General features: G+C 51.4%; 1 protein-coding gene across 1 annotated transcript; it reads left to right on the forward strand.

The window, feature by feature from the left end:
* The first annotated feature begins 7,288 nt into the window (after positions 1 to 7,288).
* On the forward strand, positions 7,289 to 10,379 carry LOC121670196 (zona pellucida sperm-binding protein 3-like). The gene is made up of 9 exons (XM_042040081.1): positions 7,289 to 7,866; positions 8,221 to 8,339; positions 8,423 to 8,526; positions 8,691 to 8,868; positions 8,948 to 9,068; positions 9,178 to 9,269; positions 9,340 to 9,485; positions 9,891 to 10,010; positions 10,215 to 10,379. The coding sequence occupies exons 1-9, from the start codon at positions 7,471 to 7,473 to the stop codon at positions 10,346 to 10,348; spliced, it is 1,410 nt and encodes a 469-aa protein (XP_041896015.1). The 5' UTR covers positions 7,289 to 7,470; the 3' UTR covers positions 10,349 to 10,379.
* Positions 10,380 to 25,719: the final 15,340 nt, after the last annotated feature.

A 25,719-nucleotide genomic window follows, 5' to 3' on the forward strand; every position in this document is an offset into this window, starting at 1 on the left:
CAGTTCCCCAAGGGTGCCGTGTGCTGCTTTCAGCCAGATTATTTTGGAGGAGTGACGCAGAACCAGGGTTGGGATCCTGCAGGGAGCCCCAGGAAGCAGCTCCCGGTGCTCGCCCCCAGTGAGCCATTGGGGCAGAGCAGTGTTTATCTGGGAGCTCATCTCCATTCCCAGGCTTCCAGGTGGCACTGGCACGCTGTATGTTTGCCCCAGGGTTCTGGACAAGGTCTTTATTTCCAGCTTACCGGGTGATGTGTGGTTCACAACTGTTCCCGGGAATTTATGATAGCCTGGGAAGAGCTGGTGAGTCAGGAGGCAGGCAATCATTAATTCCCAGTAATGCCACAGACTGAGTTCATTACTGTTATCAGGAGATGAAATGATGTGAAAAGTAGATGTATTTATTTTTCTGAGGCTGATGCAGTTTGCTTTTGGAAGACACTGCGCTCTGGGGAAAAGCAGCGCCAGTGCATTGGCAAGAGAGGAGCCTGAATCCTCTTGCAGCAGTTTGTTCAACGCAGAAATGTTTGCTGTGTGTTTGAAACAAGAGGTTGTATCAAGGTCACTCCGCTGAGACTCAGCTTTGCAATCCCTGTGAAAGGAGAGCTCTTGCTCTCGCTGTCCTCTGAGATCTTTTTTTACTCCCCTCCTCATGGAAAGGGCAGGGCTCGCAAGCTCTGGCAGGAGGAGTAAAAGGTTTTCAGAATGGGCACTCTTACAAAAGTGTCCTGCTATAAAGAACTGCTATAAAGAAGCTGAATCTGTTCCAGAAGGTATCTCTGTGTTTCTCACACGCTCCCTCCAGGTCCAGCCCTTGCCTCTGCTTTGTTGCCAGGAGGGGACTTTGTGGTTGCAGAGGTGATTCAGGTCTGCTCTTCTGGCACCAGACCCTCAGGGTGCCAAGAAGGAAATGGACAACTAATCCATTTGAAAATCTTTTAGCAGCTTACATTAACATTAATCTGGCAGTTGCCATGAAACCTTCAGGAGCTGTCCTCACTGAGAGCTTCCCTTCTCTTTTTTACCTCACCTGGAGGGTGCATGGACAGTGAGACCAGCGCTGTGTCCCACTGCCCCCAACCCAAGCAGGACTGGCAGCATTGTTTAAGTCCTCTGCTCCTTGTGCTGTCACACTGGGCTCAAGAAGTCAATCTTGGGTTGAATTTCATTCCATTCCAGCAACCTAATACAGGCAGAGTACGTCATGGTCACCCTACAGTTCCCAGTTAGTGCTCTGTTGATGCCACAAGCAGGGAAGCAGCCTGGGATGGACTGAGCCCGGGATAGCAGTGGTGTTGCTCTTATGGTGACAGGGGCCCTGGATTAATTCAAACACTGGCAGCACTGAAGGAGACACAAAAGCACCCATCCGTGCTGCAGGCTGAGCAAATAAAGAAACTGATTGCTGGAAAGTTTTATGAGGATAATAAACACATCATAATAAATGGCCATGAATATTTCATGGCGGGTATAGTGCTGATATGATGTGCCATAGAGGAGTGATGGGGTTTTTCAACATTTGGATGCAAATGGGAAACGTGTTCTATATTTTGCAGGTTTCTCCCCAGACACGCTGTGTTTTCTAAAAATCAGATTGACTGGGAGCGTTTGATATGAGAAACAACTTCAGGGCTCTGGTTAGAGTCAAAGAAAAGCACAGGCAGTATCAGAGGATTGTCGGTGCTAGAGATGAAAAAATCCCACGCAGATCAAGCAGCCCCTAAACATCGGGGGAAGGTAGGTAGGAGTTACCAAAGGCAAATCACACTCTGTGCTATCCTTGGAGCTGGGAGCTGAGCTCCCCACCCAGGAAGAGCAGCCCCTCTGCTCTGGGGACAGCGCAGCCCCTGGGAGGGGAGATCAAAGTGAGGGCCAAGTCCTCCTTCCTCACTCGCTGCTTAGGGGCAAAGGTTTGAGCTTGCCTGGGGCAGAGAGAAAAAGGATCCCCTTTCTGGGGGGGACCAGGGATTTTTGAGTTCCACCCAAACTTGCATATGAGGTTTTCTTTGATAGAAAAGGCATGGGAAGGCACCTGGACTGAGGCCTCCACCTGAACAGGTTCCTCTGAGGGACGCTCTGCCCAAGGGCACTGGGCAGGGCGCTCTGTGTCAGCCCCACGCTTTGTCCCACACAGAAGAAACTGGGTTCCTTGGGGTTTGTTTGCTGCTCTCTGCTGGCATATGCTCCTGCCTGAGCACGAGCACGGTCCAGGGCACAGCGCTGACACACAGCCCCTCGTTAGCCGAACATCTGTGTGCCATCACACACAGGAACACACAGAGATGAGCGCAAGCAAGTGCTGGCAGCTGCCAAGGCCAGGTGCCAGTCTGTGCCCGGATAAGACAGCAGTGGGAGCACTGATAGCCCCCTGCTTTCTTCCTGCAGCTCCCTCAACCTTCCTGGCCTGCTGCTCTTCACAAGCACCTTTCATACTTGTCCTGCCTCCTTCTCTTTTCATTAATTCTGTCAGGTCCCCAGACATCTATCAAAATGCAGCGTGCCTTGCATATTCACAAGTTGGGATGGTGCAGGGACGGTTTCTAACAAGCCAGCTGCCTCCTGTCCTGTTTGGCACAGGTGGCAAAGGCAGGGTGTGAAAGGAGAAGTGGGACTAGAGGAAAGCAGCCTTTGCAGGTGCCTGGCTGGGCAGAGGAACAGGTATGGAGCTGGAGGAGACAGCCTGCAGGCTCAGGCTCTGATCCATCAGCCATGGGATAAACTTGGCTGTTTTCACCCATTGCTGCAGCTCTCTGCTTCTGTTTTCCCATTTCCAAGGCAGAGTGAGGAGCACACCCATCCTCTTTCGTGAAACATTGCTGAGGAGGACCGGCACCTCAAAACAGTTAGATCCAACAAATCACCAGCTACTGCCACTTCCAAAGCTGCTTTGTCAGCCAGCATGGGCTGGGAACCATCCCTCCTGCCTCCTGTGTCATCCTTCTGGGCACATCAGTACAGATATCCCACCAGGGACTATTTCTCCTGTCTGCTTCACAAGCTGCCAGTGAACCTGTAAGTGTTTCCTTTGGATTTCTCACTTAGTTCCTCCTCGTGGTGCCGCTGAGCTGGTGACACCAGTGACACTTACCCTGGTTCCTTGTTCACAGAATGGTTGCTCTATGTTTTTACCCTCTGTGCAGCATTGCTGGGCCCAGATGACCCAGGGCCTGGTTCCTTCCAGGATTTTCAAGGGCTTGTTCCAATTTCCTGACCCCTGAAAACAAGATCGCTCCCAACCACCCTGGTTAGGACCCAGCACCCACACATAGATGTGGAAGCTGCTCTGCAGAGCCCTGTTTTCACCCACACATCGATGAATAAACAGGCCACAGCCCCTCGATGTGTTTGGCCAGCTGGCATCGCAGTGGAGGTGGGCCCGTCAAATGGAAAGTGCCTTTTCGGAAAAGAAAAAAAAATAGGAAAAAAGGTGAAAAAAAATAGAAAAGAATACCCTTGTTTTAAAGTCTGCACCTGAGTGATGCTGTGAACTAATTTTTCCCCAAATGGGTGTTGTCAGTTGATGAAAACTCTTCCATAAAGATGTTAAGCTCACTTTCTGGATCAGAAGTGTTTCTTCTCGGAGAGTGCTGATGAGATTGTGCCTTGATCAGCCAAAGTGGGGCTGATTTGAATGTGCTTTACTACAAAGCAATCATTACATTTCTCCTTAGGATTCAAATGAACATTTCCTCCATATTTCAGCTGTGCTGAGCTGGCTTTGCAAGGACCCCTCCAGGCATTTGCTTAGGAACTGGTGAAATTACCCTGCTTAATGGCCTCCAGAAATTGAGTTACCCAAGCGTAAATGGTGCCACGGAGATCCCAGGAGCTGTGGGAAGCAAACGGCACATTGGCTTCTGTGCCAGTCTCAAGGTAGCAGCTGAAGCATAAACTGGGGATGGAAAAGGACTTAATATGCTCACACACTTCGTTGTTTTGTTTTGGGCTCTTTTTGCCCATTAATTTGGCGCTGCTTCTCCTGGAAAGTGCATGGATGGGAGAGGCAGCGTTTGCCCGTTTGTTCCATCTGCTCTGCTGACACCTTGGGGCAGGAAGGCTGGGGCTGCCTTCAGCAAGTGCCATCCTGAGTGACCAGTGGCAATGACCAGCAGTGTGTACAAGCAAGAGACCCTCCTGCCACCTCTTTGACTGCAGCACCCTGCAGCAGAAGAGCCTCAGGCTCCTTGCTTGCTGCAGACAGGAGCAGGAATCAGCATTGCAGCCAGGAAGGATGAATCCCACTGAACTGCTCTGTGAGGTGTTTCCTTCTTGGGAAAACTGGTGGGATTAAACCCACAGATATTGCCCATACAAATGCCTGTCAGCTGGACTGGCAGTGTCTGGCTGTGACTCTCCTCCAAGCAGGGGGAAGAGCTGCCTTTGGGTTGGGTGCGTGCTCAGCTTTCCTCTGTCAAGGTTGGGTTTAACTGCCATGAAGTGTAGTGATGATGTCAGTGGGCAACGTCAGTGCTCTTGTGGAGGAGGTGTGTATCAGTCTCACTGCTGAGAGCTTTTCTATTTGTCAGACTGTCAGTTACCTGAGTGGATCTGGCACGTGCTGTCGCACACGTGAAAGGGGAAGCGTGATGAAGAGTCATGAGAACAAGGTCTGGCTGATTGGGAGCTCCAGCACCAAACATCTGCATCTTGCTGCTGCATTGGTTTGCTCTGATCACCCTGAGTTATTGCAGACCTCTGAGATTCACCCTCTGTATGTTCACTGTGACCAGCTGTAAAAGCACACATTTTTGATGTGTTCTGTGTTAAGCACTAATGAATTCCCTCTCTTCTAAAAGCGTTTTAAGATAAAATAATTAACAGGCAGGGAAACCACCACCAGTGTGGAACCTTGTGGAGCTATTTCCACTTCTCCTGGACCCTTCCTCTCTCTCACCCCATTTCTCCCGCTTTCCTTGCAGTTTATGAGCTGGTAAATTACATTCAAGTCCATGATTTTCTCTGCACCTAAGAAGTGGTGTGATCCTGTGGAATAAATGTGTGTGATGAGAATGCCTTTAGCAAAGCACACCCTGTGTCCCCCCAGCCTTGGGATCACTCAGCTCATGGATTTATTATTTGTCCTGGTGAGCTGTCCTCAAAGCTGGGAACCTGGCTTCATGCATGTCCCTGAATTACTGCACCAAAGCTGTGGAAGGGCCTGAGTTTCAGCACTGACTGATATGAATGGGTCTGCCTGCAGCTAAAAATAGAAAGCACAGGGCAGCTTCCAGGCAGAGCTGTAGTAAATTCTAATAAGAGGTGGCTCGGCAGCAGTTCCTGTGGCAAAGCTTCCTCCTGGACACTGGGGAAGGCTGTGGCATGTGCTCTAGCCAGTATTAGCCGACAGAGTTTCCTTATGGGAACGAACTTGTGAGGTGCAAAGACCAATACTGAGTTTTAAAGTTTTCTTTTCCCTAGTGTGGGGGTGCCCAGCTCTGCAGGAATGACTCCTTGGCTCCGTGCCTCAGTTTCCCCTCTGCAGGGGGTTCTGGGTGCTGCAGGAGATGCATTTTAGCTGCACGGTTTTCTGGTGGCTGCGGCACCACGGCAGATGTGCAGCCCCCAGCCCTGTGAACCTGTTCTGCTCCACTGCCACCCCTTGTGCTCTTATTCCTCCTCCTCCACTGAAGTGTTGGCTCATTCCCCACTCCCAAGGCCGGCAGGGAGATACATTTTCTCAGCTCTGCTGCCCGGGTAGCAGAGCTCCCTGGGCTTGCTGGCAATCAAGTGTTTCCTTCCAAGCAGGACCGTGGCTTTCGGAACCGTGTACGTCTCCATCATCACAGGAAGTTATTTCTCTGTTCATTAGGGCTTATGTGCTGTGAAAATCTGCTCTCCCAGAGTCCTCGTGCCATCAGTCATGACAATGGCTCATCACAGCCGCGCCGTCTCAGTGAGTGGCTCATTGTCCCCCGTGCTGGAGCATATGGTCTCCTGCCTTGCTGCTGCCCCACACACGGGCTCCTGCATGAGGAGCAGCTGTGGAAAGGCTTTCGTGGAGCTCCCGAGGGGCAGCCAAGTGTAATATCCATACAGAAGAGCACGAGGCTCTGCGTGGCAGGAGGAGGCAGCAGGAGCGCAGGGCCGGCTCTCCGAAGCATCGCCCAGGAGCAGTGGTGCAGAAATGCCCCTAGGGTGGAGGGCAGCAGCAGGACAGCAGGACAGGGCTCGGGGAGGGCTCAGCTGTGTGTTTGTGCGAAATGGAAGTGCTGTGATCTTTTCATCCTGGGCAGAACTCTGCTCCTGTATCCACCTGAGTGACCCCGTGGTGCAGGACTTGGCTGCTCGGGAGCTGGAGGCACCTCTCAGGGTGGAAGATCTCTTGGGGCTGTTGCACTGACCATGGAGTGACCCACAGGGCTGGGACCTTCACCTGCAAAGGTGCTGAGCTGCTCCAGGGGGTGAGAAATCCACTCTGGAGAGAGAAAGCTTGGGATGGGTCTGTGCGGGGCTCTTTGGGATCCTGGATCATTCCCTCTGGAATAGCAGGAATGGAGCTTTGGGAGCAGGCACCCATCCCTGGAGAGCTGGGTCCCACAGAGGCTGGGCAGATCAAATCCTGGATTCCCAGAGCCATTCCTGATGCTGGGATGGAGAATGGGGCTGTGAGAAGCAGAAACATCCCCTCCCATCCCCACAGATCCCTCTGGATGCAGGAACATCCCCTCCCATCCCTCTGGATCCCTCTGAAGCCCCCTGAGCAGCCCCATCCCCCTGGATAAAGCATTCCAGGGCAGCCTGGGGATGAGCCAGGCCGGGAGTTGCCCCATTCCTGCAGAATTCATGGAGAGGCCTGGAGCGGTTTTCCGTGTCCCATCATTCATTCATCATCCCTAAAAACACCCGGGGCAATGCCAGGACACCGGGATGGTGCAAGAGGGGGATGTGGGAATGTGGGAGTGACATTATGGATGCTGCAGGGGACAGCAGGACCTGAGTCGAGAATTCCCACCAGGAATTCCCTGGTGTTCTGCCCCTCTGCTCTCTATGCAAGTGAGCTCCTTATGGTGCCCTCATTTAGCCAGGCACAATTCCCCGGAGCGCATTCCCGGGAAATCGGGCACGTGCGGATCCCAAAGCTCCCGGGTGGGGTTGGCACATCCCCAGCTCTGAATGCACCGGCTGGATTTTGGGGAACTCCCGGGAAGATCAGGGGGGAAATGTCAGGGAGAGCCTCGCTGGCCAAAATCGGCTCCGGCTCAAGGAGTGGGACACGGGTGGCACTGATGCCACCGCAGCCGGGCAGGACATGGGACAAACGGGACAATTCCCGGCTGCAAGGGGAGGGAATCACCCCTTGGTGGGCCCAGCTGGATCCCGTTATCCCGAATGGGATCCCCAGCTGGATCCCGTTATCCCGGCGGCGATCCCGCAGCTGGATCCCGTTATCCCGGCTGAGATTCCCCGGGAACTCTCCCATAAAAGGCTCCCAAGCACCCCCCTTTTCCATGCGCTGCTTTTCCTGGGGCCAAGATGGGGTCAGGGAGCTACTTTGGGGTCGCTCTGCTCTGCTGGATGCTGGCTGCAGCCGCATCCTCCGATCCCTGGGGTTTTCCCCCAAGGAATTCCGGGACGTGGCGGCTGCGGGGTGACTCCTCCCGGGGCCCTGTCCCCGCTGTGTCGCAGCCCTGGGCTCGGGTGGATCTGTCGCAGCTGCGGGCGCTGGCCCCGCGCCCCGCGGTGGCCGTGCGGTGCCAGGAGGGGCAGCTGGCGGTCACCGTGCGCAGGGACCTCTTCGGCACCGGGCGCCCGGTGCGGGCAGCGGAGCTGAGCCTGGGCACGGCCTCCTGCCCGCCTCTGTCCCCAAACTCCGCCCAGGCTTTTGTCACCTTCGTGGCCGCGCTGCACGAGTGTGGCAGCACCCTGCAGGTGAGGGGCGTCGGGGCCAGGGTTGGGTGGTGAAGGTGTCACCCCTAGAGGTGCCCTGGTGCTGGTGGGGTTGGGGTGAGGAGTGCCCGGAGCAGGGGTGGGTTTTGGGGTGTGGATACCGTGGATGAGGTGCGCACTCAGCAGTGGGATTTGGATGCAGGAATTTATGGGATAACGGGTCCTGGAGGCTCTGTGACCTCCTTCAAGCTGGTGCCTTGTTGTGGTGCCACCACAGGGCTCTGTGGTGTTCTATAGGATTGGGAGCATGGCCTCTGTGTCCCGGCACAGTCCCTGCTGGTGCCGAGTTCATTTTCCTGATTTTTTTTTTTTCCCTCTCCCAAATCCTCCTTCCAGGTGACCCCAGACTCTCTGATCTACAGAACGACCCTTTTCTACAAACCCACCCCTTCTGGCAACCCCCTCATCGTGAGGGCCACCCCGGCTGAGGTCCTCATTGAGTGTCACTACCCCAGGTGAGCGGCAGGGGCTGTCCCCACTCTGCCACTGCCCTGAGGTGGCAGTGCCATCCCTGGCAATTCCCATTGCTTCCCTTTAGGAAGAGCAACGTGAGCAGCGGTGCCGTGCACCCCACGTGGGCCCCGTTCCGCTCCACGGTGGCAGCCCAGGAGCGACTCCGCTTCTCCCTGCGCCTCATGGACGGTGGGTGCAGCCCTAGTGGCCTTGTGCCCCCAGCTCCCGGCTCCTGGGGACATCCTGGGAGCTCCAACAGAGCCAAAATGCCCCCCCAAATCCACCCCATGGGTGTTGCCGCGCGTTTATGAGGTTCCCCAAAGTGACGCCATCCCCTGGGATCTGCATTCCAGATGACTGGAGTCGGGAGAGGCTCTCCAACAGCTTCCAGCTTGGGGACAGCCTCCGCTTCCAGGCCGATGTCACCTCAGAGGGCCACGTGCCCCTGCGGCTCTTCGTGGATCAGTGCGTGGCCACCGTGAGCCCTGACAGGAGCTCGTCCCCCCGCTACGCCTTCATCGACCTGGGCGGGTAAGGCCGGGCTCTGGGGCTGTCTGGAGGATCCTGGATTCCTGGGGAGAATCCTGAATGATTCCTGGTCTTTCTCCAGGTGCCTGGTGGACGGCAGGGCAGATGACACTGGCTCAGCCTTCGTGTCCCCTCGGCCCCGGCCAGAGTCGCTGCGGTTCTTAGTGGATGCCTTCAAATTTGCGGGAGACGCCGGGAATTTGGTGAGGTGTTGTTCCCACCCCTTGTCCTCCTCCTTTCCCTATTTCTCCATGGAAAAAAGCCTTAAAATATCTCCAAGATTAATGAATTTTCCTCGCCTTCCCCTACCAGCTCTACATCAGCTGCCACCTGCGGGTGACCCCGGTGGCCCAGGCCCCAAATCCCTGGAACAAAGCCTGTTCCTTCAGCAAAGCCAGCGGCCTGTGAGTGTCCCTGGTGTGGGGAGGGGGTATCTGCCCGTGGCAGGGGGGGTCACAGGTGATTCTGTTCCAGGTGGGCACCTCTGGAGGGCACCGCGGCCATCTGCAGCTGCTGTGACACCAGCAGCTGTCCCTCTCCTGGAGGAGATTCCCGGGAATTCCGTGCTCCGGCTGCACGGATTGGCAGGCGTGTGAGGAGGGCTGATCCCAGCCAGCGAGGTGTGTCCCAAAGGTGTCCCCAGGGCCCCTCAGGCCACAGTTAAAGGACAATCCCGGCTCTTCTCTGGTGTCGTTAGGGATGGGACTTGAAAAGGAAAGAAGGGAATTTTGGAGGGATATTGGAAAAAAATTCCATGTGGGTGGGGAGGTCCTGGCACTGTTCTCCATCGCTGGAAGTGTCCCAGGCCAGGCTGGAGCCACCTGGGGTAGTGGGAGGTGTCCCTGCCCTGGCACTGGATGGCCTTTGTGGTCCCTTCCATCCCAAACCATTCCCCGATTCTATCCTGACTGTGTCTTTGCACTTAAAACCCTTGGACTCTTTCAGTGTCCATCTTCCTCTGATTCCCAAATTCCAGCCTGAGCAGGAATTCCCTCTCCTGGGAACTAATTCCCATCTTTTTCCAGGTGGGCCCTCAGGGCCGACTGAGGCTGACGTCTTCGTGGGACCCTTGCTCATCCTGGAGCCAGCTCAGGGATTAATGAGCCCCTCCGGAAGTCCGGGATCAGCTGGGAACACCCCCCAGGGTAGGAGTTGTTGTGGGGTCTTTGTGGGGTTGCATCTCCAGGCCTCACCCGGGGGCTGATCCCGCTGTGAATTCCCAGTGATTTCACAAAGGGACTTCCTGGAACCACCCCCCCGAGCTGCTCTGGGAGCTCCTTCCCAACGATTTCCAAGGGATTGGATGAAGGCTGGGAAGCCAAGTGCTGAGTGGGTTTTATCCCTTCCAGGTGCCTCTGGTGGAATTCCTGTGGTGATCCAGGGGCTCCTGCTGGCAGCGGCTGCTCTGCTGAGCCTGACTGCCCTGGGAATGCTCCTGGGAATGTGCTGGAAAAGGCTCTGCCCTCTGGGAATGTCCTTGTGATCCCAATCCCAATAAAGAGAAGCATTTGTCACTTCCTGGTGTCCTCTGTGGGGTGGAAGGGGACCCAGGTGGCTTGGGATGGGAATCCATCCTCCAGGAATGGATGGGATTGGGGATGTGGAGCTGCTGCCACATAGAAGAGATTCCCAAATCCCCTGGATTTGGGAGGTACAGGTGCATTTTTTCCAGAGGTTGTATCCATGGGAATGAATCCTAAACAAACAAGGTATGGCTCACATTTTAGGGAATTATTGGTGTTCTGAGTTCTAAATGATTTTCCTGATCTTGGAATTCCTGTTTTCCCTTCCTTATCGGGTGGGATGCAGGAATTAGCCTCCACAATCCCTTGGAGGATGCAAGGACAACAGGGATTCTGGGATTTTGGTTGGTTTTAGGGCTGAGTTTGGCTCCTCTGCAGGGGAAACCCTGATGTTGGGGATGGGAAAGGGCCGGAGGTGCTTTTGCTTTGCAGGGGCTGGATGGGAATGAATTCCATTTTTTTTAATGGAGTGTGGGAGCTCTGAGATGAGCACAGCAGTTGGGAGGCTGTCTCTGCTGTATGCAGGTGGAAGGCAGGACTGGGATTTGCACACCTAAATCTGCTGATTAGAACTCCATAAACCAACTCTCAGCTCAGATCTACCTGAGTGATCTCTGGCTCTTCTCCCATGACAAAACTGGCACAGTCAGTAGGGTGGCAGATTCAATTACTGGCTGTTTAGGGAGGCATGGAATTCGACCCTCTCCAAGACTTTTTGAGGCTTGAGTGTTGAAAAATTGGAGTAATTGGGGCAAAGATAGAGGAACAGTTAAACTGCATGAGAGGGAAACTGAAAAATGGTGAAGGGAATAATATGCAAGATGTTGTAAATGTGGTTGGAAGCAGCGTGCCATTGTAAGGAATACAAAGAAAAGGAAATGGGACTGTTACAAGATGAGTTTTAACAAAGAAAGCAGCAAGAAATGCTGTTACCTCTGTGAATAGAACAATTGCAGAAACAACTGGGCTGGGTGGAAGGAAAAAGAGTAGAGGACAAGCTAGAATTTATGATAAATTGGGTCCCCAATCCCACAGGCCCCATAAAGATCTATTAGTTAATTGCATCCCCAGAAGATTGGAATGGAGATATATAGAGGGACCCTGACTGGGAATTCAGGGATGAGAGTAATGAAGAGAGTGGATTAGGTGAATTGCAGTTTGAGGTGGCTCCTCTCATTAAAACTGAAGTGTCCCTTGGGCCCCAAGGGGATAACTAAAGAAATACCACCAGAGCCATTCTGTGGGACTCTCTTCAGCTGGATAATTTGCAAGAAAAATATGGCCAGAAGCCTGGCAAGAGTGGAACTGGGTATTTGTGGTGTCTCTTTAACTGGGGGAGATTGTATTAAACCCAAGGTGAAGCAGAGGGCTTTTGGGGGCCAGGGGTGTTTTCGACAGGACAGCCAGATTCTAACAATGAATCCCATTCTGTCCCACACTGAGCAGCTTACTGTGCAAGGGAATAGACCCTGGCAGATGAGGTAAACCCCTGCTATCCCTATATATTCATTAAACAACATTTTACCCTCTCTCTGCTCCTGTAGACCCCCAGGCCTTGAAGCTACTAATAGGGCAAACCCCTGGTCTTTTAAAAATCTATTCCCTTATGAAAAGAGATCAACCAAAGGGAACAGTGGAGGTAAACATCACATAGAAGGGGTAACCAGTTTGGAGTATCCCCACTGAGACTTGTCTTATTTCCCTTTCCAGGAACCACACTGGGTTATACCAAAGTACCAAAGCCCAGCAATGTGACCCAGATCTAGTTTATCCATCAACAAGCCTGAGGGATGGGGTGAAAACCCCCAGGTCTTTCATTTGTACAAATCAGGGTGGTAATGGTTGTAATCGTGTTTAAGCCTGAGTGCATTGCCATGACAATCACTAAAAAGCAAGCTGTAATTGTACAAATTTAGGAGTCCCGCCCATTAACGTGGATTTGGCAGAGGGAGCTGTAAGCAGAATATCTGAAAGACAAAACCCAAAAACTGAAGTGGAAATGTACTTGCTTAGTTTTCAGTGTGGTTCCTTTGAAAAGGGGTATAGATCTAAGCAGGCTGGTGGCTGTTCAAGGAGTGCTACATCAGAGGAATACATGAAAAGAGAAATATTATCAGACATAATGTATCTATTTATGTTGGAGATATAATTGAATTGAAACTGGGATTGTTTATATCAGCACAGCAAAAATTACCTTACCCCCCACACTGTATCCTACTACCCCTTGGACCCTGTTGGAACCTTGATTGGAACACAGATTTCTGAAATTGAGCCCAATGGTATTAAAATGACAGGCCAGCAACAAGTGATACTTAATCCATTATGGAGCCTCAGGCAAGTGGAACTGTCACTGCAGGTTAATATCTCTGCACTTAAACCTTCCTGCTTATCGTTCCTAAATACATCTGTACAGGCTGCTCACAGAGCTGGGCAGGTGAGCCCTCACCTCTCCAAAATGAGCCAGGAGAGGTGTGACTGGCATCCCAGGGACAGGATTAGGAGCATTCAATAAACAGCACGGATGCTGATGTTTTGGAAAACGAATTAAGCTTGGCAACAAGTGATTTGTGTGAGCAAGAACACCCTTTAAAATCTTTTGTTGACATTAGGGGCTAGTCAATGGCTCTTGGCTGGTATATTGTCTAAATGGCAAAGAATTAAGGAAAAAGGACACCCACCTAATTGTAGATGCACTTGGCATCACCCAGAATAATGTTTCCACAGCTCTCAGCCGTATCCAAGCTCAGTTGCAGGTGCAATCCACTACAGCAATAGCTATAAGGGAGGATGATGAGGGCACCTTACCCACGGAGATTCAAAAGGTAATTTGGGAAAAAAATTTCAATTAAAAAGTTTTCAAAAAACATTTATTTTAATTCAAAAAGTATTTCCAGTCTTGGTGGTATCTAGTAAATGTCACTTATGACCCCACCAGCAGTAGGGCCCCAGCTTTTGTCTTAACCATATGCAATGTTTAATGGTTGGACTTAATGATTTTAGAGGTGATTTCCAACGTAAATGATTCTATAAACCAAATCGTTGTGCTGGGATTGAATCAGCATGGAATTGTACTCTCTTAGAAGCTGGAGAATGGGCCTAGCAAAATGGGAACAAATGGCAAACTGCCACTGCTGCCACGTGGGTAGTGCAGAAATAACAAGGATTTATTTGTGAATGTAATACTGTTAAGACCCAAGACATTTGTCCTGACACTGAACAAAATGTTTGTAATTGTGAAATACATCCCAGGGAGACCTCTGACACTGTACTTGGATGTGTTGGGAATGGATGTGTTTGCAAGAGAGCCTTTTGCTATTCTTTATTTATAGAGGATATACACAATCCCTCAAATATCTGTATCTGTAATTTCATTAAAATCATGGGGTGCAACTTTAACTAAGCAGTCAAAACCCACCATGTCCCAGCCGGAGTGAAGAAAGCTGGAAAACATCACTGGTGAGAAAATCTGCTCAGGTGGTCACCAACAGTCATGGGAGCTATGAATTAGATGTTCCACCTAATTGTAGTCTTGTTAATCATTGTTTTGTGTTCATGGTTATACCTTTGTTTATATGTCAAGTTACATCTTATATCAAAGCTATGAGTGAATGTGTGGGTATTAAGGAATCAGCAAATCTGATATATTATCTTATTTACCAGCCTATTACCCACTCACTAAATTAACTTCCAGCTCAGATCTGCCTGAGTAATCCCTGACTCTTCTCCTGTGACATGGTGGGGGACCTTCATTGAGTTGAAGGTGCACTGTGGGATTTTAAGTCATCTTTTCTCCTGTTGTGCTTCAATTTTCCCCCCCTTGCTGAGAATCTCTGTCCTCTGTTGGTTCATCTCACTTTCCAGCTTGCCATGAGTGGGGTGGGGTGGATTTGTGCTCAGTGGCTTTTTTTCCCCAGCTGAGAGGGGACACTGAGGGGTTTCCGAAGCTAAACCAGTGTGGGAACTGGTATTACACTTGTTCTGCCTCGTGCCATCTAGGTCTGGAATGGGTGGAATAGGAGGAATGGGCTGTGGAATGGAGAGCCACTTGCAGATGTGCTGGAGGTAGAGATGCTGTGGTTGTTGTGGTTTGCAGCTGGGTTAGGACACGAGCTGACAGTGCAGAGCACAAAAAGGAGCCAAAACCCACCTGAGTGACCCAGACTGGAGGTGCTGCATCTTTAATGTGTCTATGTCCAAACTTCTAGGAACTCTTTACATAAGAACAAACCTGATCCCATTAAAATTAAAGGACTTTAAATCCCTCAATCCTTCTGCTGGCATTGCAGACTTCTGCCTGTGTTGTAATTTCAAAGAGCTGCCATTCTGGGGCTTAAAAGTGGCATCTAAGGGACAGTCACGAAGCATTTAGGGAGCAAACCGAGCTTTAAACAGCTGCAAAGATAGCCAAGGGCTGGGAGCTGAGTCCTGCTGCCTCTGTGTGTATATTAGCATTGGATTAGGTAGTGGCCTGGCTTGTTTGCCTCGCTGATGATACCAGATGACTTCTTGGCCTGCTGCATCAGCTGGAGAAAAACAGCTGAACAAATGGAGATGCGCAGGTGATCTGCAGTTCAGTTGTTTTCTGTCTTGTGGGTTTTGGCTTTTATTTTTTTTGTTGTGTTTTTCACTGCTGAGCTCTGAGGGGATTTGGATATTTGACTCTCCCCAGCCTGCTGGCCTTGGCAGGAAGGTTTTAACTTTTCAGCACTGAGTAAGGTAACTGTGAGAGTGTGAATGTTTCAGCCAGCTTGGACGAGGAGCTGATTTATTGCTCAATAGAGCCACTGAGGAGCTGGAAATGGGATGTGATTTATACTCAGGGCCAGTGCTGGCTTGCTGGGATGAATTCTGTTCAAGGCATCACCTGTGAGTGCAACCTTCCCTCCCCTTTGCTTCCACTGGGATCCCCACTGCTGCTCCCCCCATTTTCTTCTCCCTGCCCACACAGGATTAGGCAGCCCAGATATAATCTCTTCATCCCTACTGAACTGCTGAGAAATCCTGTGCCAGCTGTTTTTGAGAGAGAGGGAAAAAAAAAAGCGGCTCTTTTCTAATTTACAAAACTTAGAGGGGGGGAGGGAGGGAACGTGGGGTGTGGAGAAACCGGGGAGAGAATAATTGGGCAATTCCCGGCATCCTCGATGGCAGCTCTTAAGCAATTACGGGGACTCAGCAGCACCCTTATCACAGCACGTTCTGGGAGATTAACCGGCTGCTCAGCTGGCAATTAGAGCTGGGGAAATGGGAAGCTGCCACTTAGCTCTGACTTTGCAGCCGCTGTTCGCACTTCCCCGAGCCGGGCTCCAGGCGCTGGAGGGAGGGCTGTGAGTATCTGTGGGGAGGATTAAGGGTGAGCTGCCTTTCCCATGCTGGGAGACAGGCTTGTGGACAGGGTGGCTGGAAAGGAATAAAGGCTGGGCTCTGTTTTCTTTCGTAGTTCCTTTTTTCTGTCAATCTGGAAAGTATGAGCTGCTCACTGGTCCCTTGTTTCACCCTGTTCTAACTTTCCTTCCATCTTTCTTTGCGACTTTGGGCCACTTTGCTTGCTGATGCCATTTGTGAACGCACCAGTGTTTATGTGCCAGCTTCATTTGCACGGGGAAAACGCTGAGCTGAGAGAGAGATTTGTGTCTCTGCCCGGGCCATTGGACCTCCTGTGAGCTCCTGCTCAGGTCAGCAGGGTGCATTTTTTGGTGTTTTTGCTACTGAAGAGGTTAATGAACCTTCCTACGTCTTGTGCTGTGGTGCATCACAAGACCTGAATGACAAAAGATCCTTCAGCCTCAGTTGCTTTGGGGACTTCTGGTGCTTTGTGTGGACACACACTGGCCCAACCGAGAGGGTGGCAAGCCCTCATCTCTGGCCTCCACAGAGCTCTGTGGGGTTTAGTACTGCACTAAGGCAGCACAGGGACGCTTGCCCAGCTCCTTTGGCGGGGTTCAGAGTCTCAGATAAAAGACAAGGTAAGGAAAGGACTGGAATATGGAGGCAAAGACAAGTCCCTGCTGGTCCCTTCAGCCCTGTTTGCATCCCCCAGGCAGGCAGAGCGTCGGCATGGCCCGGGTTGATGGTCTGTGCTGCGGGTTGAGCAGCCACCCCTGTCCTGCCCAGCAGATCCCCTGCTCCTGGGGAAAGCCCCCTGCTTTTCCATGGCTTTAACCCTGCTGATGTGAAGGGCTGTGGCAGGTGTCCACCGTAGCTGTGCTGGCCACAGGAATGCTAGGCACCAAGGAGTCACAGAGGGAGTGGCTGCCACCAGGAGCCTCTCTCCTGCGGGCTCAGCAGGACCCTCACGCTTTGGAATTAGTTTCCGGATTTCCCCCCCCCCCCCCTTGCCGATTTATCTCTCGAGTTTTCTAGGCCAGCTGTCCTCCTTTATTATCCTCACGCTACCTATTTATCTTGTCTGCCCCCTCTCCTCCCCGCTTCCCTCCCCCTGGTTTGCCTGTCCGTGGCTGAGCTCCTGCCCGCCAGCAAAAACAAGGCATGGTGGCAGAGCGTGACAGATCCCGCTGGAGCCACATCATCCCGACAGCCGGGGCCGACTCAGCAGAGTCGCCACTCGCTGTCCCCTGCACCCAGCCCGGCTGTGGCAGGAAGGTGCCCGAGCACCTTGGACAGCGCTGCTCCTGCTCTGCCGGCTCCGAAAGGCGCGGGGAGGAAGGCGGTGCCATCCCCTTCACCCGTGTGGTGTGCTGTAGAAAGCAAACCAGTGGGAGATCCCAAGTCACAATTACAGTTTAATAGGAAAATTAAGATAAAGGCAAAAATACAGAAACGCTGGCTTAAACTGCCAGAGTCAGGATACAACGTGCCACCCTGCCGGGCAGGGTGGTGGTAGCAGTCCCATTAAATGGCGGCTGCAATCCCGTTGATGTGGTGATCGTGTGGAAGGGTCTGATGCTCCTCTGAAGGTCCAGCAGTGGTCATGCAGCTCTTGTCCTCTGGGAATCCAGTAGGCAAGGCTAGTGGTGTTCCAAACCTCGGATTATATCTAGCTAGGAATGCTTGGTTCCTCCCCCTGAGCGGAGCGTCTCATAATGGGATGGTGTCATTTTATGAGTCATGCAATGAGGCCTTGATGGCCCATTAACAGAAGATATCTCCTGGAGGGAGGTATCAGATAAAGAACACTGCCCCACCTGTGTTTAACAGCTGGCTCATTAACAGAAGATATCTCTCCGGAGGGAGTTATCAGGGATGAGTCATGGAAGGGATAAAGAGCACTGCCTCACCTAGTTTTAACATCTTATGAAGATGGTGATAGAATACATACTTTTGGTTACATCTTACCTTGTAACCTATGACGTGCTCAGGACAGCTCCTGCCCAACCCCTTCCTGCCACCCTCGCTCCTCTGACACCCCCAGGGCAGTGCTGGCCTCAACAGACACCACAGGTCATCCTTCCTGAAAGTCCCTGGTTGTGGTCACTGGGCCTCTACACATGGCCTTGGTGGGGACAGAACAGCCTGTTTGCTCCAAACATTAATAATAATTAATAATAATAACAACAACAGTAATAGCATTCCTCAGTTTTGTCGCCTGTTTTGGGCATCAGGTGTTCAGAGGGACTGGCCCAAGGGGTAGGATGGAGGAGATGAAAGTCCTGGCCCAGTGTGGCTGTGGATACAAGGCAGAGCCTAGGGGCTGATATCTGGACAACCAACAGCAACAACAACAATCCCCCAAAACAAATAAACAAAAAAATCCCCCAAACCACCACCACCACCAAAAAACCCCAAAAATCAAACAAAAAAACCCCGCCAAACCAAAAAACCACCCCAAAACAAAACCAACCAAGCAAACCCCCCCAAAAAAGAATCAAACCAACCAATCAAACAAAAACCCCCAAAAAATCCTCCCAAAACCCCAACAAAAAAATCCCCAAACCCAACAAAAAAAAAAAAAAAAAAAAACCCCCCCCCCCCCCCCAATCAGTCATTTGTAGCTGCAGGTATTATAAACAGAGCCTTTGCAGCACCCTGCTTTAACTTACCTCTTGCTCCGCCTTCTGCTGGCCTCCAGCCACTGTGCCCAGCCATGAATGTACCAGATGGAGCCTTCAGTCAGAGAAGGACAATAGAAGTAGGTGTAGGAAACCCTGCACCAAAATATCCTGTGCATAATTTTATTCCCTCTTATCCCACATGCCAGCTCTATCCCACAGCAGAGCTCTCATCTGAAATCAGACATGCTGAGCAGAAATAGCCTGATGTTTCAGAGATGTGCCTTCAGAGCCTGGAGAGAAACTAACCCTTCATTGCCCACAGCTGTAGGACACAGATGTGCCTCAGCCTGGCCTTTCCCAGATCCATGTTGTGCCTCTTTCAGAGCTTCTGGGAAGCTTCAGGCTTGCATGTGTGTTGTGTGCCAAGGCAACAGCACATGCAGGATCCCAGGGAAGGGCCAGAGGGCTGATGGAGGTGAGATGTTGTAGTAGAGCTGATTTACAAGCTCAGGCCTCTGGGGCAAGGCTGTGCAAAGCCACAGCTATGCCTCCAGATGTGCAGAACATCACCAGCCCCTCTGGCAAGGGGAACAGGAACGAAATTGAGACTGAGCTGTACTTTCCCAGTCACACTGACTCCTTCTCCATCATTCTGGCACTGTCAAACCTTATCACGATCCCCCTGACAAGCTTTTGGGGTAAAGCAAAGGCAAGGAAAAGCAAGTAGTGAAATTTCTTTTGACTTCTGGAAGCAACAGGAAGGTGGCAGAGCCTTTGATGCCTTGTTCAGCTTAGCAGGCAGAGATGTTCCAAATGGCTCTGACTCAGCACAGCTGGAGTGCTTTATGAGCCACAGTGTGGAGTGCTCAGTGTGGCCCTCAATGGAGAGCACAAAGGGCTGTGTGCAGTGTCCCACCTGCCTGGAGGCTTGGAGAGGTACACGAGGCTTAATCAGCGAGAATCCCACTGGAAAAAACAAAAAATCAACAAAAGCTGTTTGGCAAAGGCCCTGCCTGGTGGATTGAAAATGTGGATGCCTGCTTTGGATGGGCAGGGAGGGCATGGGAACTCCTGGAGCATTTGGAGATATGAATTGCCCATCAGGAAAAGGACAGACCAAGCCCAAAAGATCTGGAGGGGAAGCCGACCTCGTTCTGCTGCACTTAAATCTGCAGGGCTGGTAGAAGTAGAGAACAGGGTAACTATGGTCCTACCTCCCAAAATAGAAGTAAATCTGGGGTCTGGAGGGAGAGAGAAAGAGAGCTGGAGGGGGATTTTTGACAAGGAATAACATTAAACTGAAGGAGGGTAGATTTAGATCAGATATTGGGAAGAAATCCTTCCCTGTGACGGTGGGGAGGCCCTGGCACAGGTTGTCCAGAGAAACTGTGGCTGCCCCTGGATCCCTGGAAGTGCCCAAGGCCAGGTTGAACAGGACTTGGAGCAACCTGGGGTAGTGGAAGGTGTCCCTGCCCATGGCAGGTGGGGTAGACCAGATGGTCTTTAAGGTTCCTTCCAAGCCAAACCAGTTTGTGATTCCATAAATCCTTAGGTTAAGCTGTGCAATTGCAGTGCACCATTCCACTGGGCAAATTATCCAGTGTTCTTGTGGGATCTGCTCTTATCTGGGATGTAACACAGGAAAGGCAAAAGCTCAGGAGAAAAAAGCCAATGGAAAGTGACTCCTGCAATGCAGAAAGCAGGACCTGCATCTTTTTGTTGATGGAGGAAGGTGCCTCCATCTCTGTCCTCAGGGCCTAATTTCCTCTCCAGAAAACAGGCTGAGTGCACCAATGAAGACATCATTTTTCAGGACCCTTGCACATGATGGGCTGGGAAAATTGTTATTTTTAAGACAGCCAAACTTTTGGAGAGAGAGAGATAGAAAATTTTATATTAGCGAGGGACTGCAGAGGCTGTGGGTGACTGCACTGTTTGATGTTATTGTGCTGGACTCGGGCCTGAGAGGGGCTGGTAACCTCTAGAAGGATTAGAGAGAACATGGAAAGGAAAACCCTGAATTTGGATTAAAGATGTTTAAAAGTCTCTTGTATCAGCAAGCTCTTTTCTCCAGGAGAGATTAGGAGTGCAGCTCCTCTCGACAGCTCTGTTAATCTGGTCTCCATGGAAACAGGATGATGTTAGTGGTGACACACTCCCCTAAATGGCTTCTCAGCAGCCGTGTTAAGGGGGGAGACTGGCTTTGGTTTGTCACCCAGACCTGCTTAGTTTGTCCCCTGTCAGTCCCTGGCAGCTGCTGCTGGGGGATTTTGTGCTGCTCATTTTGTGCCCCCATGCCGCAAAGATTTTGTTGGAGAATTCACAGGCTCAAGCCTCCACACCGAACTCAAACCAGCCCAGAAAAAGCCACAGACTTTCACACAACCATGTTTTTGCTGGTGCTGCTGAATGGGACAGGCTGTGGCTGTTTTGCAAACGTCTCCCACCCTTCTACACTGCCCAGTGTGACCGAGTGACCTCCTTATTGTGAGGCCATATGCAGGAGGTCTCTGGGGTCTGCTGCAGTGACCACTCTTGAACTGAGACGTGGACAAAGCATCGAGCAAGAAGTTGGGAAATTCACCAAATTAAAGCAAACCCAGCCTTGCAATGCTCAGCCAGCAGTAAACAGTGAAGCAGAGCTGGTGCAGCTTTGCTCTGTGCCTGGCTGGGCAGGGGACAAAAAAAAAGCCTGTCCCAGGGATTCGCCTCAGAATGCAACCTGGACGTGCTAACGTGGCCATCCAGGCTGGGGGTGAAACGGTGGGTGGCTTGTAAACGTTCCCTGCATCTTTCTAAACCCCTTTTCATCCTGAGTCACACGCAGAAGAGCGTGGGTGAGTGTGAGTAGGCAGAGGGAGAGGGGTGGTAGGGCTGCATGAATTTGGATATGCACATCAGCTATCAAACACAGTGCAAAATTGCTGTGAAAGCAATGAAAAAAGATAAATTTCATGTCACAGTCTTCAGATGATGAGCTACTGCTGTTACTGCTTTCTGTGTTAGTGGAGTTAAAGTGGGACTTGCTTGTTGAGATTAGCAGGGAGTCTTCCGCACCTCTTCTCTCCTCTTCCTTACTCTTCCCTCTTTTTCTCCCCACGGCTCCACAGTTGCATTTCCCAGTGGATCTTGGCCAGGTGTGTGGGACTGCTGCTGCCTCCACTCCTTTCAGATCAGTCATGGGTTTGGCTAAAGGAAGTTGAAACAAAGAAAACAAATCGTAGATGACCTTTATGTCTCCCTGACTCCAGCTCATGCTTCAAAAACGTTTTATGCCATCAGCTAACTCCACCTAGACCTGGAACTGTGTACTTAAAAACATCGTGAAACTGAAGAGTTGAGGGAGAGGCTTTACCAGTGGTCATGAAACCGAAGAGTCGAGGGAGAGGCTTTATCTGTGGTCTTGTTGGCCTCACTGTGAGCTCAGCCCTAAATCAAACCTCAGAGGTTTTCAGCCTAAAAACTCCACAGCAATCCCAGCTTCCCTAGCAGAGCAGCTCGCTGCCTTTCCTGGGGCCACCTGTAATTGCACCAGAACAAGTCCCTGGGTGTTCCCTGTAAATCCCATTGCTTTCTCAGCCCATGTGACAGTTTCCACAGAAAACAAGTCTAGTTCAAACAGCCACTTCAGATTTAATCTATGAATGATGGCTTGAATTAAAGACCAGCTACAGCAGCCCAGTGCCACTAACACCAGGAAGCCTATGGAAGCCCTGGTCTGGCTGTGAGTGACAGGGCTCTCTACACACCTGCCCAGGTGGCCCTTTCCCAGTTACAGAGCCCTGGGGAGGAGCCCTGCAGCCTCATGTATCATTTAAAGAGTCACTCTATTCCAGAAAGCAGGCAGCAGCTCCCATGTGGGCTATACCTCAGCAGTCGTAATTTGTCCCAGTTTATAAATGCTTTTCCTGGAGTGCCAGGTCCCAGTGACATGTACGAGGCAAGCTGTGATCTCTCTGGCCTGTGAATCATCTCTGATAATGGAGATCCTGCTGCCTGACTCCTACTTTTGTCAGGTGTACAGCACCAGAGTTTGTGGATGCACCCAGAGAGAGCTCCCTGGCACTATGGCAAGGGAGATGATGTCCTCCCTCTGGAGCACAGCTCCAGTGGACATCACCTGGGAGGGATGCTCCTCACAACAGAACAGGGTGGTACTCTTCACCTTTTCTTTCCCTGAGAGGTGTTCCTACCTCCCTGACCCAGTCTGGGGAAGATTCAGCCTTTTCCTTCCTCTCCCTTCACATTCATGCCTTCTCCCAGCACCAAGGCCATATTAAGTCTGAATTTTCCCCTCTCTTCCCCTTGGAGCTGTTCAATGCCTGGCCCATGTGCAATAGCCTCCAGCAATAAGGGGAAAACTTTGGGTCTCAGCATCTACTTCTGCTTCTCCCTCTGGAGCATCAGCGTCTTGGCCTCCATCCCTGGAATCGGTTCAGAACCCTGCTCTGCGCACCAGCGTCCTCTTCATTGTGGCCACAAGAGCGTTGCCCTTTGTCAAAGTGAAGATGGCATCAAAAACTGTGGGAATTAGTAATGGACATGAGCTCCATCTTGGAGGGCGAGAGCATCTGCTGGGAGCAGCACTCAGGTGATGCTGCTGGAGGCACTGGCTGGTGGGTGAGGTGTCTTGGGTGCTCTGCCTGCCTCCGCTTCACCCGTCTGGCACAGCTGACAGGGTGTTGTTTCCTCGCTCTGCATCTCCTTTGCAGCCAGGGTAACAACACCTTGTGGGGGTGAGGGTGGATGTTCATTGGCATTTGTCATCGACTCGCCTGCAAGCACCCTGGGGAGGCCTATAAATAAGTGAGGGGCTGTGATTCAGCAGCCACTGGAGGAGAGGCAGCTGCCACCGTGTCCATTTCATGATCACTTCAAAAGCCTCGAGCCTTTATTTGATTTGTGTTTTAGCATTAAATTTGCAAGAGGCCCCTTCACAAGTGGAGCAGGGGAAGGCGACCTGCTGTGCCTCTGGGAGGGTAGGAAGGACAGTGTGGAAGGAAGCACTGTGGTAACAATGCAGCCCCTGGGAGTGATTGCAGGCTCCACCGCAGCACCCTCCTTCTTTATTGATGTGCACCTGCTTTTATGTTTCTCTCCTCTTCTATTTGCTCTGGTGGGTTTTTCTGATGCCTGTTATTGCTGGGCAGAGAGAGGCAGTAAAAGAAATTGTTCAGGCCAGGCTTGTGGGGAAGCAAGCAGGTGTCTGGCTGTGTTATCAAGGTAGCAACGCTTCTGTGTCTCTGAGTCAGAGATGGGACTAGTATGAGACTGAGTGATCAGAGCAAAAAGCACAACTGTGTTCACCTCGAGGCTCTGAGCAGCAAAATTGCAGCTTGGATTTAGGTTTAGGTCACTGAGCTCAACTTTGCTCATTTAATTCACCCGGTGCTTTGGGACTTTATTGGCAGTCATGGTTTTGTGGAGCTGTGTGGGGCTGCACCTGCTGGGACGTGCTGAGGTGAAGGTCCTTTCCTGTGTGTGTGTATGAATTTCAGGATGAAACTACAGAACTGGAGCAGCTCTATTTTCTGTAGGGTTTCTGTGGTCTGCCCTCTGCTAAAATAGCCTTAGTGAAGGCCTTGGCTTTGTGTCTGTTTGGGAGGGAGGGTGTTTGTCTGTCCCTCGTGTCAGGGGGGTTAAAACGTGCTGAGCATGGTTGTCCATTTCCACACTGATGTTTTGTGGGAAGGGGAATCAGTTGGCCCACAGGGTGGTGAACAGCAACCACAGGAGCATGTCTGCCCTAGGAGATCCTACTGACTCCATGTGGACCCAGCAGCAGCAGCACTGAGCTCCACTACTGGCTCAGAACCACCTGAACGTCAGTCCCGTGATGTCTCTGCAGCTTGGTGAGTGACAACTCCCTCTATGCCCTGCATGAGAATGTGGAAACAGCCACAGAGGTACCACAGGCTTCTTCTGAAGCACAGCCAGGGTGGAGGGAAGATCCCTCAGCCAGGTCACCCTGCAGCTCTCCCTGTTTCTAATGAAGCCTCGTTCCTGATGGCCACTCAGCCCCTTCTGCTTTCAAGTCAACAAATCACCAAAAAAAAAAAAAAGGTAAAAAGCAGAGAGGAGGAAAAAAAGACAGAATGATATATTTTTGTTCACTCTCTCTCTCTCCTTCTTCATTCCTTTGAGCCATTTTTAACCCAGGCTAATTCAGCTGGAAATATTAATAACCCTGTAAGGACGCCACCTCCTTGTAATGAAGTGTAAAGGTCACTTCTGCTCAAATCACACAACTCTTTCATTTTGTTCTCTGCAAGGAACAGCTCCTCTCTTTAATTATTCAGTTTGCTTTTATATTGCAGCCGCTGCTCTCCTGTCTCTAATCTCTGACACTTCCCCATTACGCAAGTCCCCAGGAGGCTGGGCGATGTCACCTGCTGGGTCACCACCAGGGCCTGGATGTTGAGAGCAGCAGCTGGGATCTGCCTGGTGGGGGGAAGGAGAGGCTGGATGTGGAGAAGAAGAGCTGACTCTTGGGTTCCAGTGTAATTTCTTTGATGCTGTGAGTCAGCTGGTGTTTCTTCAGGGTGTGGGCATTGCAAAATGTGTTAATTTTTGGTTGAGTTGAATCCTCATGGATGAGGTGGCAGTTGAGGAGATGGATAGGAGAGGGGCTGGAGGGGAGTTGGGGCATTCCTGTCCTCCTGAGTCACCTGATGGGTGGATGGAGTTGGCAGGCTGTGGGATGGGAAGTGACCTCTCTGTGGTCACTCCTCACTGAGGAAGGTAATTGTTTGCAAGGCCCTAAGATGAAGCAAAACCTCTCAGATCCATGCACTGTCCTCCACTCTCAGATGTCTCTTGGGCTGTGATATCCATGGACAGGGAGAACAGAGGCAGAAGTCACAGCATCGTGCTGCAAATGTGAGCACTCCTGGGACAGGCCATGCGAGTCACCAGCACAGAAAGGGGCGATGGATTTGGGAAAAGCCGTTCTCTAGGGATGAATTTGGGGTCACATGGAAGTTCCTCCTGGACAGATGTTCAAGAGAGGGCTGGGGAACGGGGCAGTAGGACCACGCTGTTCAGCCTGGAGAAGGGAAGGCTCAAGGGAGACTAAAGGGTCTCCAAAAGAGCTGGAGAGGGACTTTGGACAAGGATATTTAGTGATGGGACAAGAGGTAATGGCTTTAAACTGACAGAGGGCAGGTTTAAATTAGATCTTAGGAAGAAATTCTCCCCTGTGAGGGTGGTGAGGCCCTGGCACAGGTTGTCCAGAGAAGCTGTGGCTGCCCCAGCCCTGGAGTGTCCAAGACCAGGTTGGATGGGGCTTGGAGCAACCTGGGGTAGTGGAATGTGTCCCTGCCCACAGCAGGAGGGTTGGACTAGGTCATCTTAAGGGTCCCTCGCAACCCAAATAACTCTGT

Source organism: Corvus kubaryi, unplaced genomic scaffold (genome assembly GCF_017639235.1).
Source record: "Corvus kubaryi isolate FWS band 111438036 unplaced genomic scaffold, C.kubaryi_AGA036_p1.0 37395, whole genome shotgun sequence".
Lineage (NCBI taxonomy): Eukaryota > Metazoa > Chordata > Aves > Passeriformes > Corvidae > Corvus > Corvus kubaryi.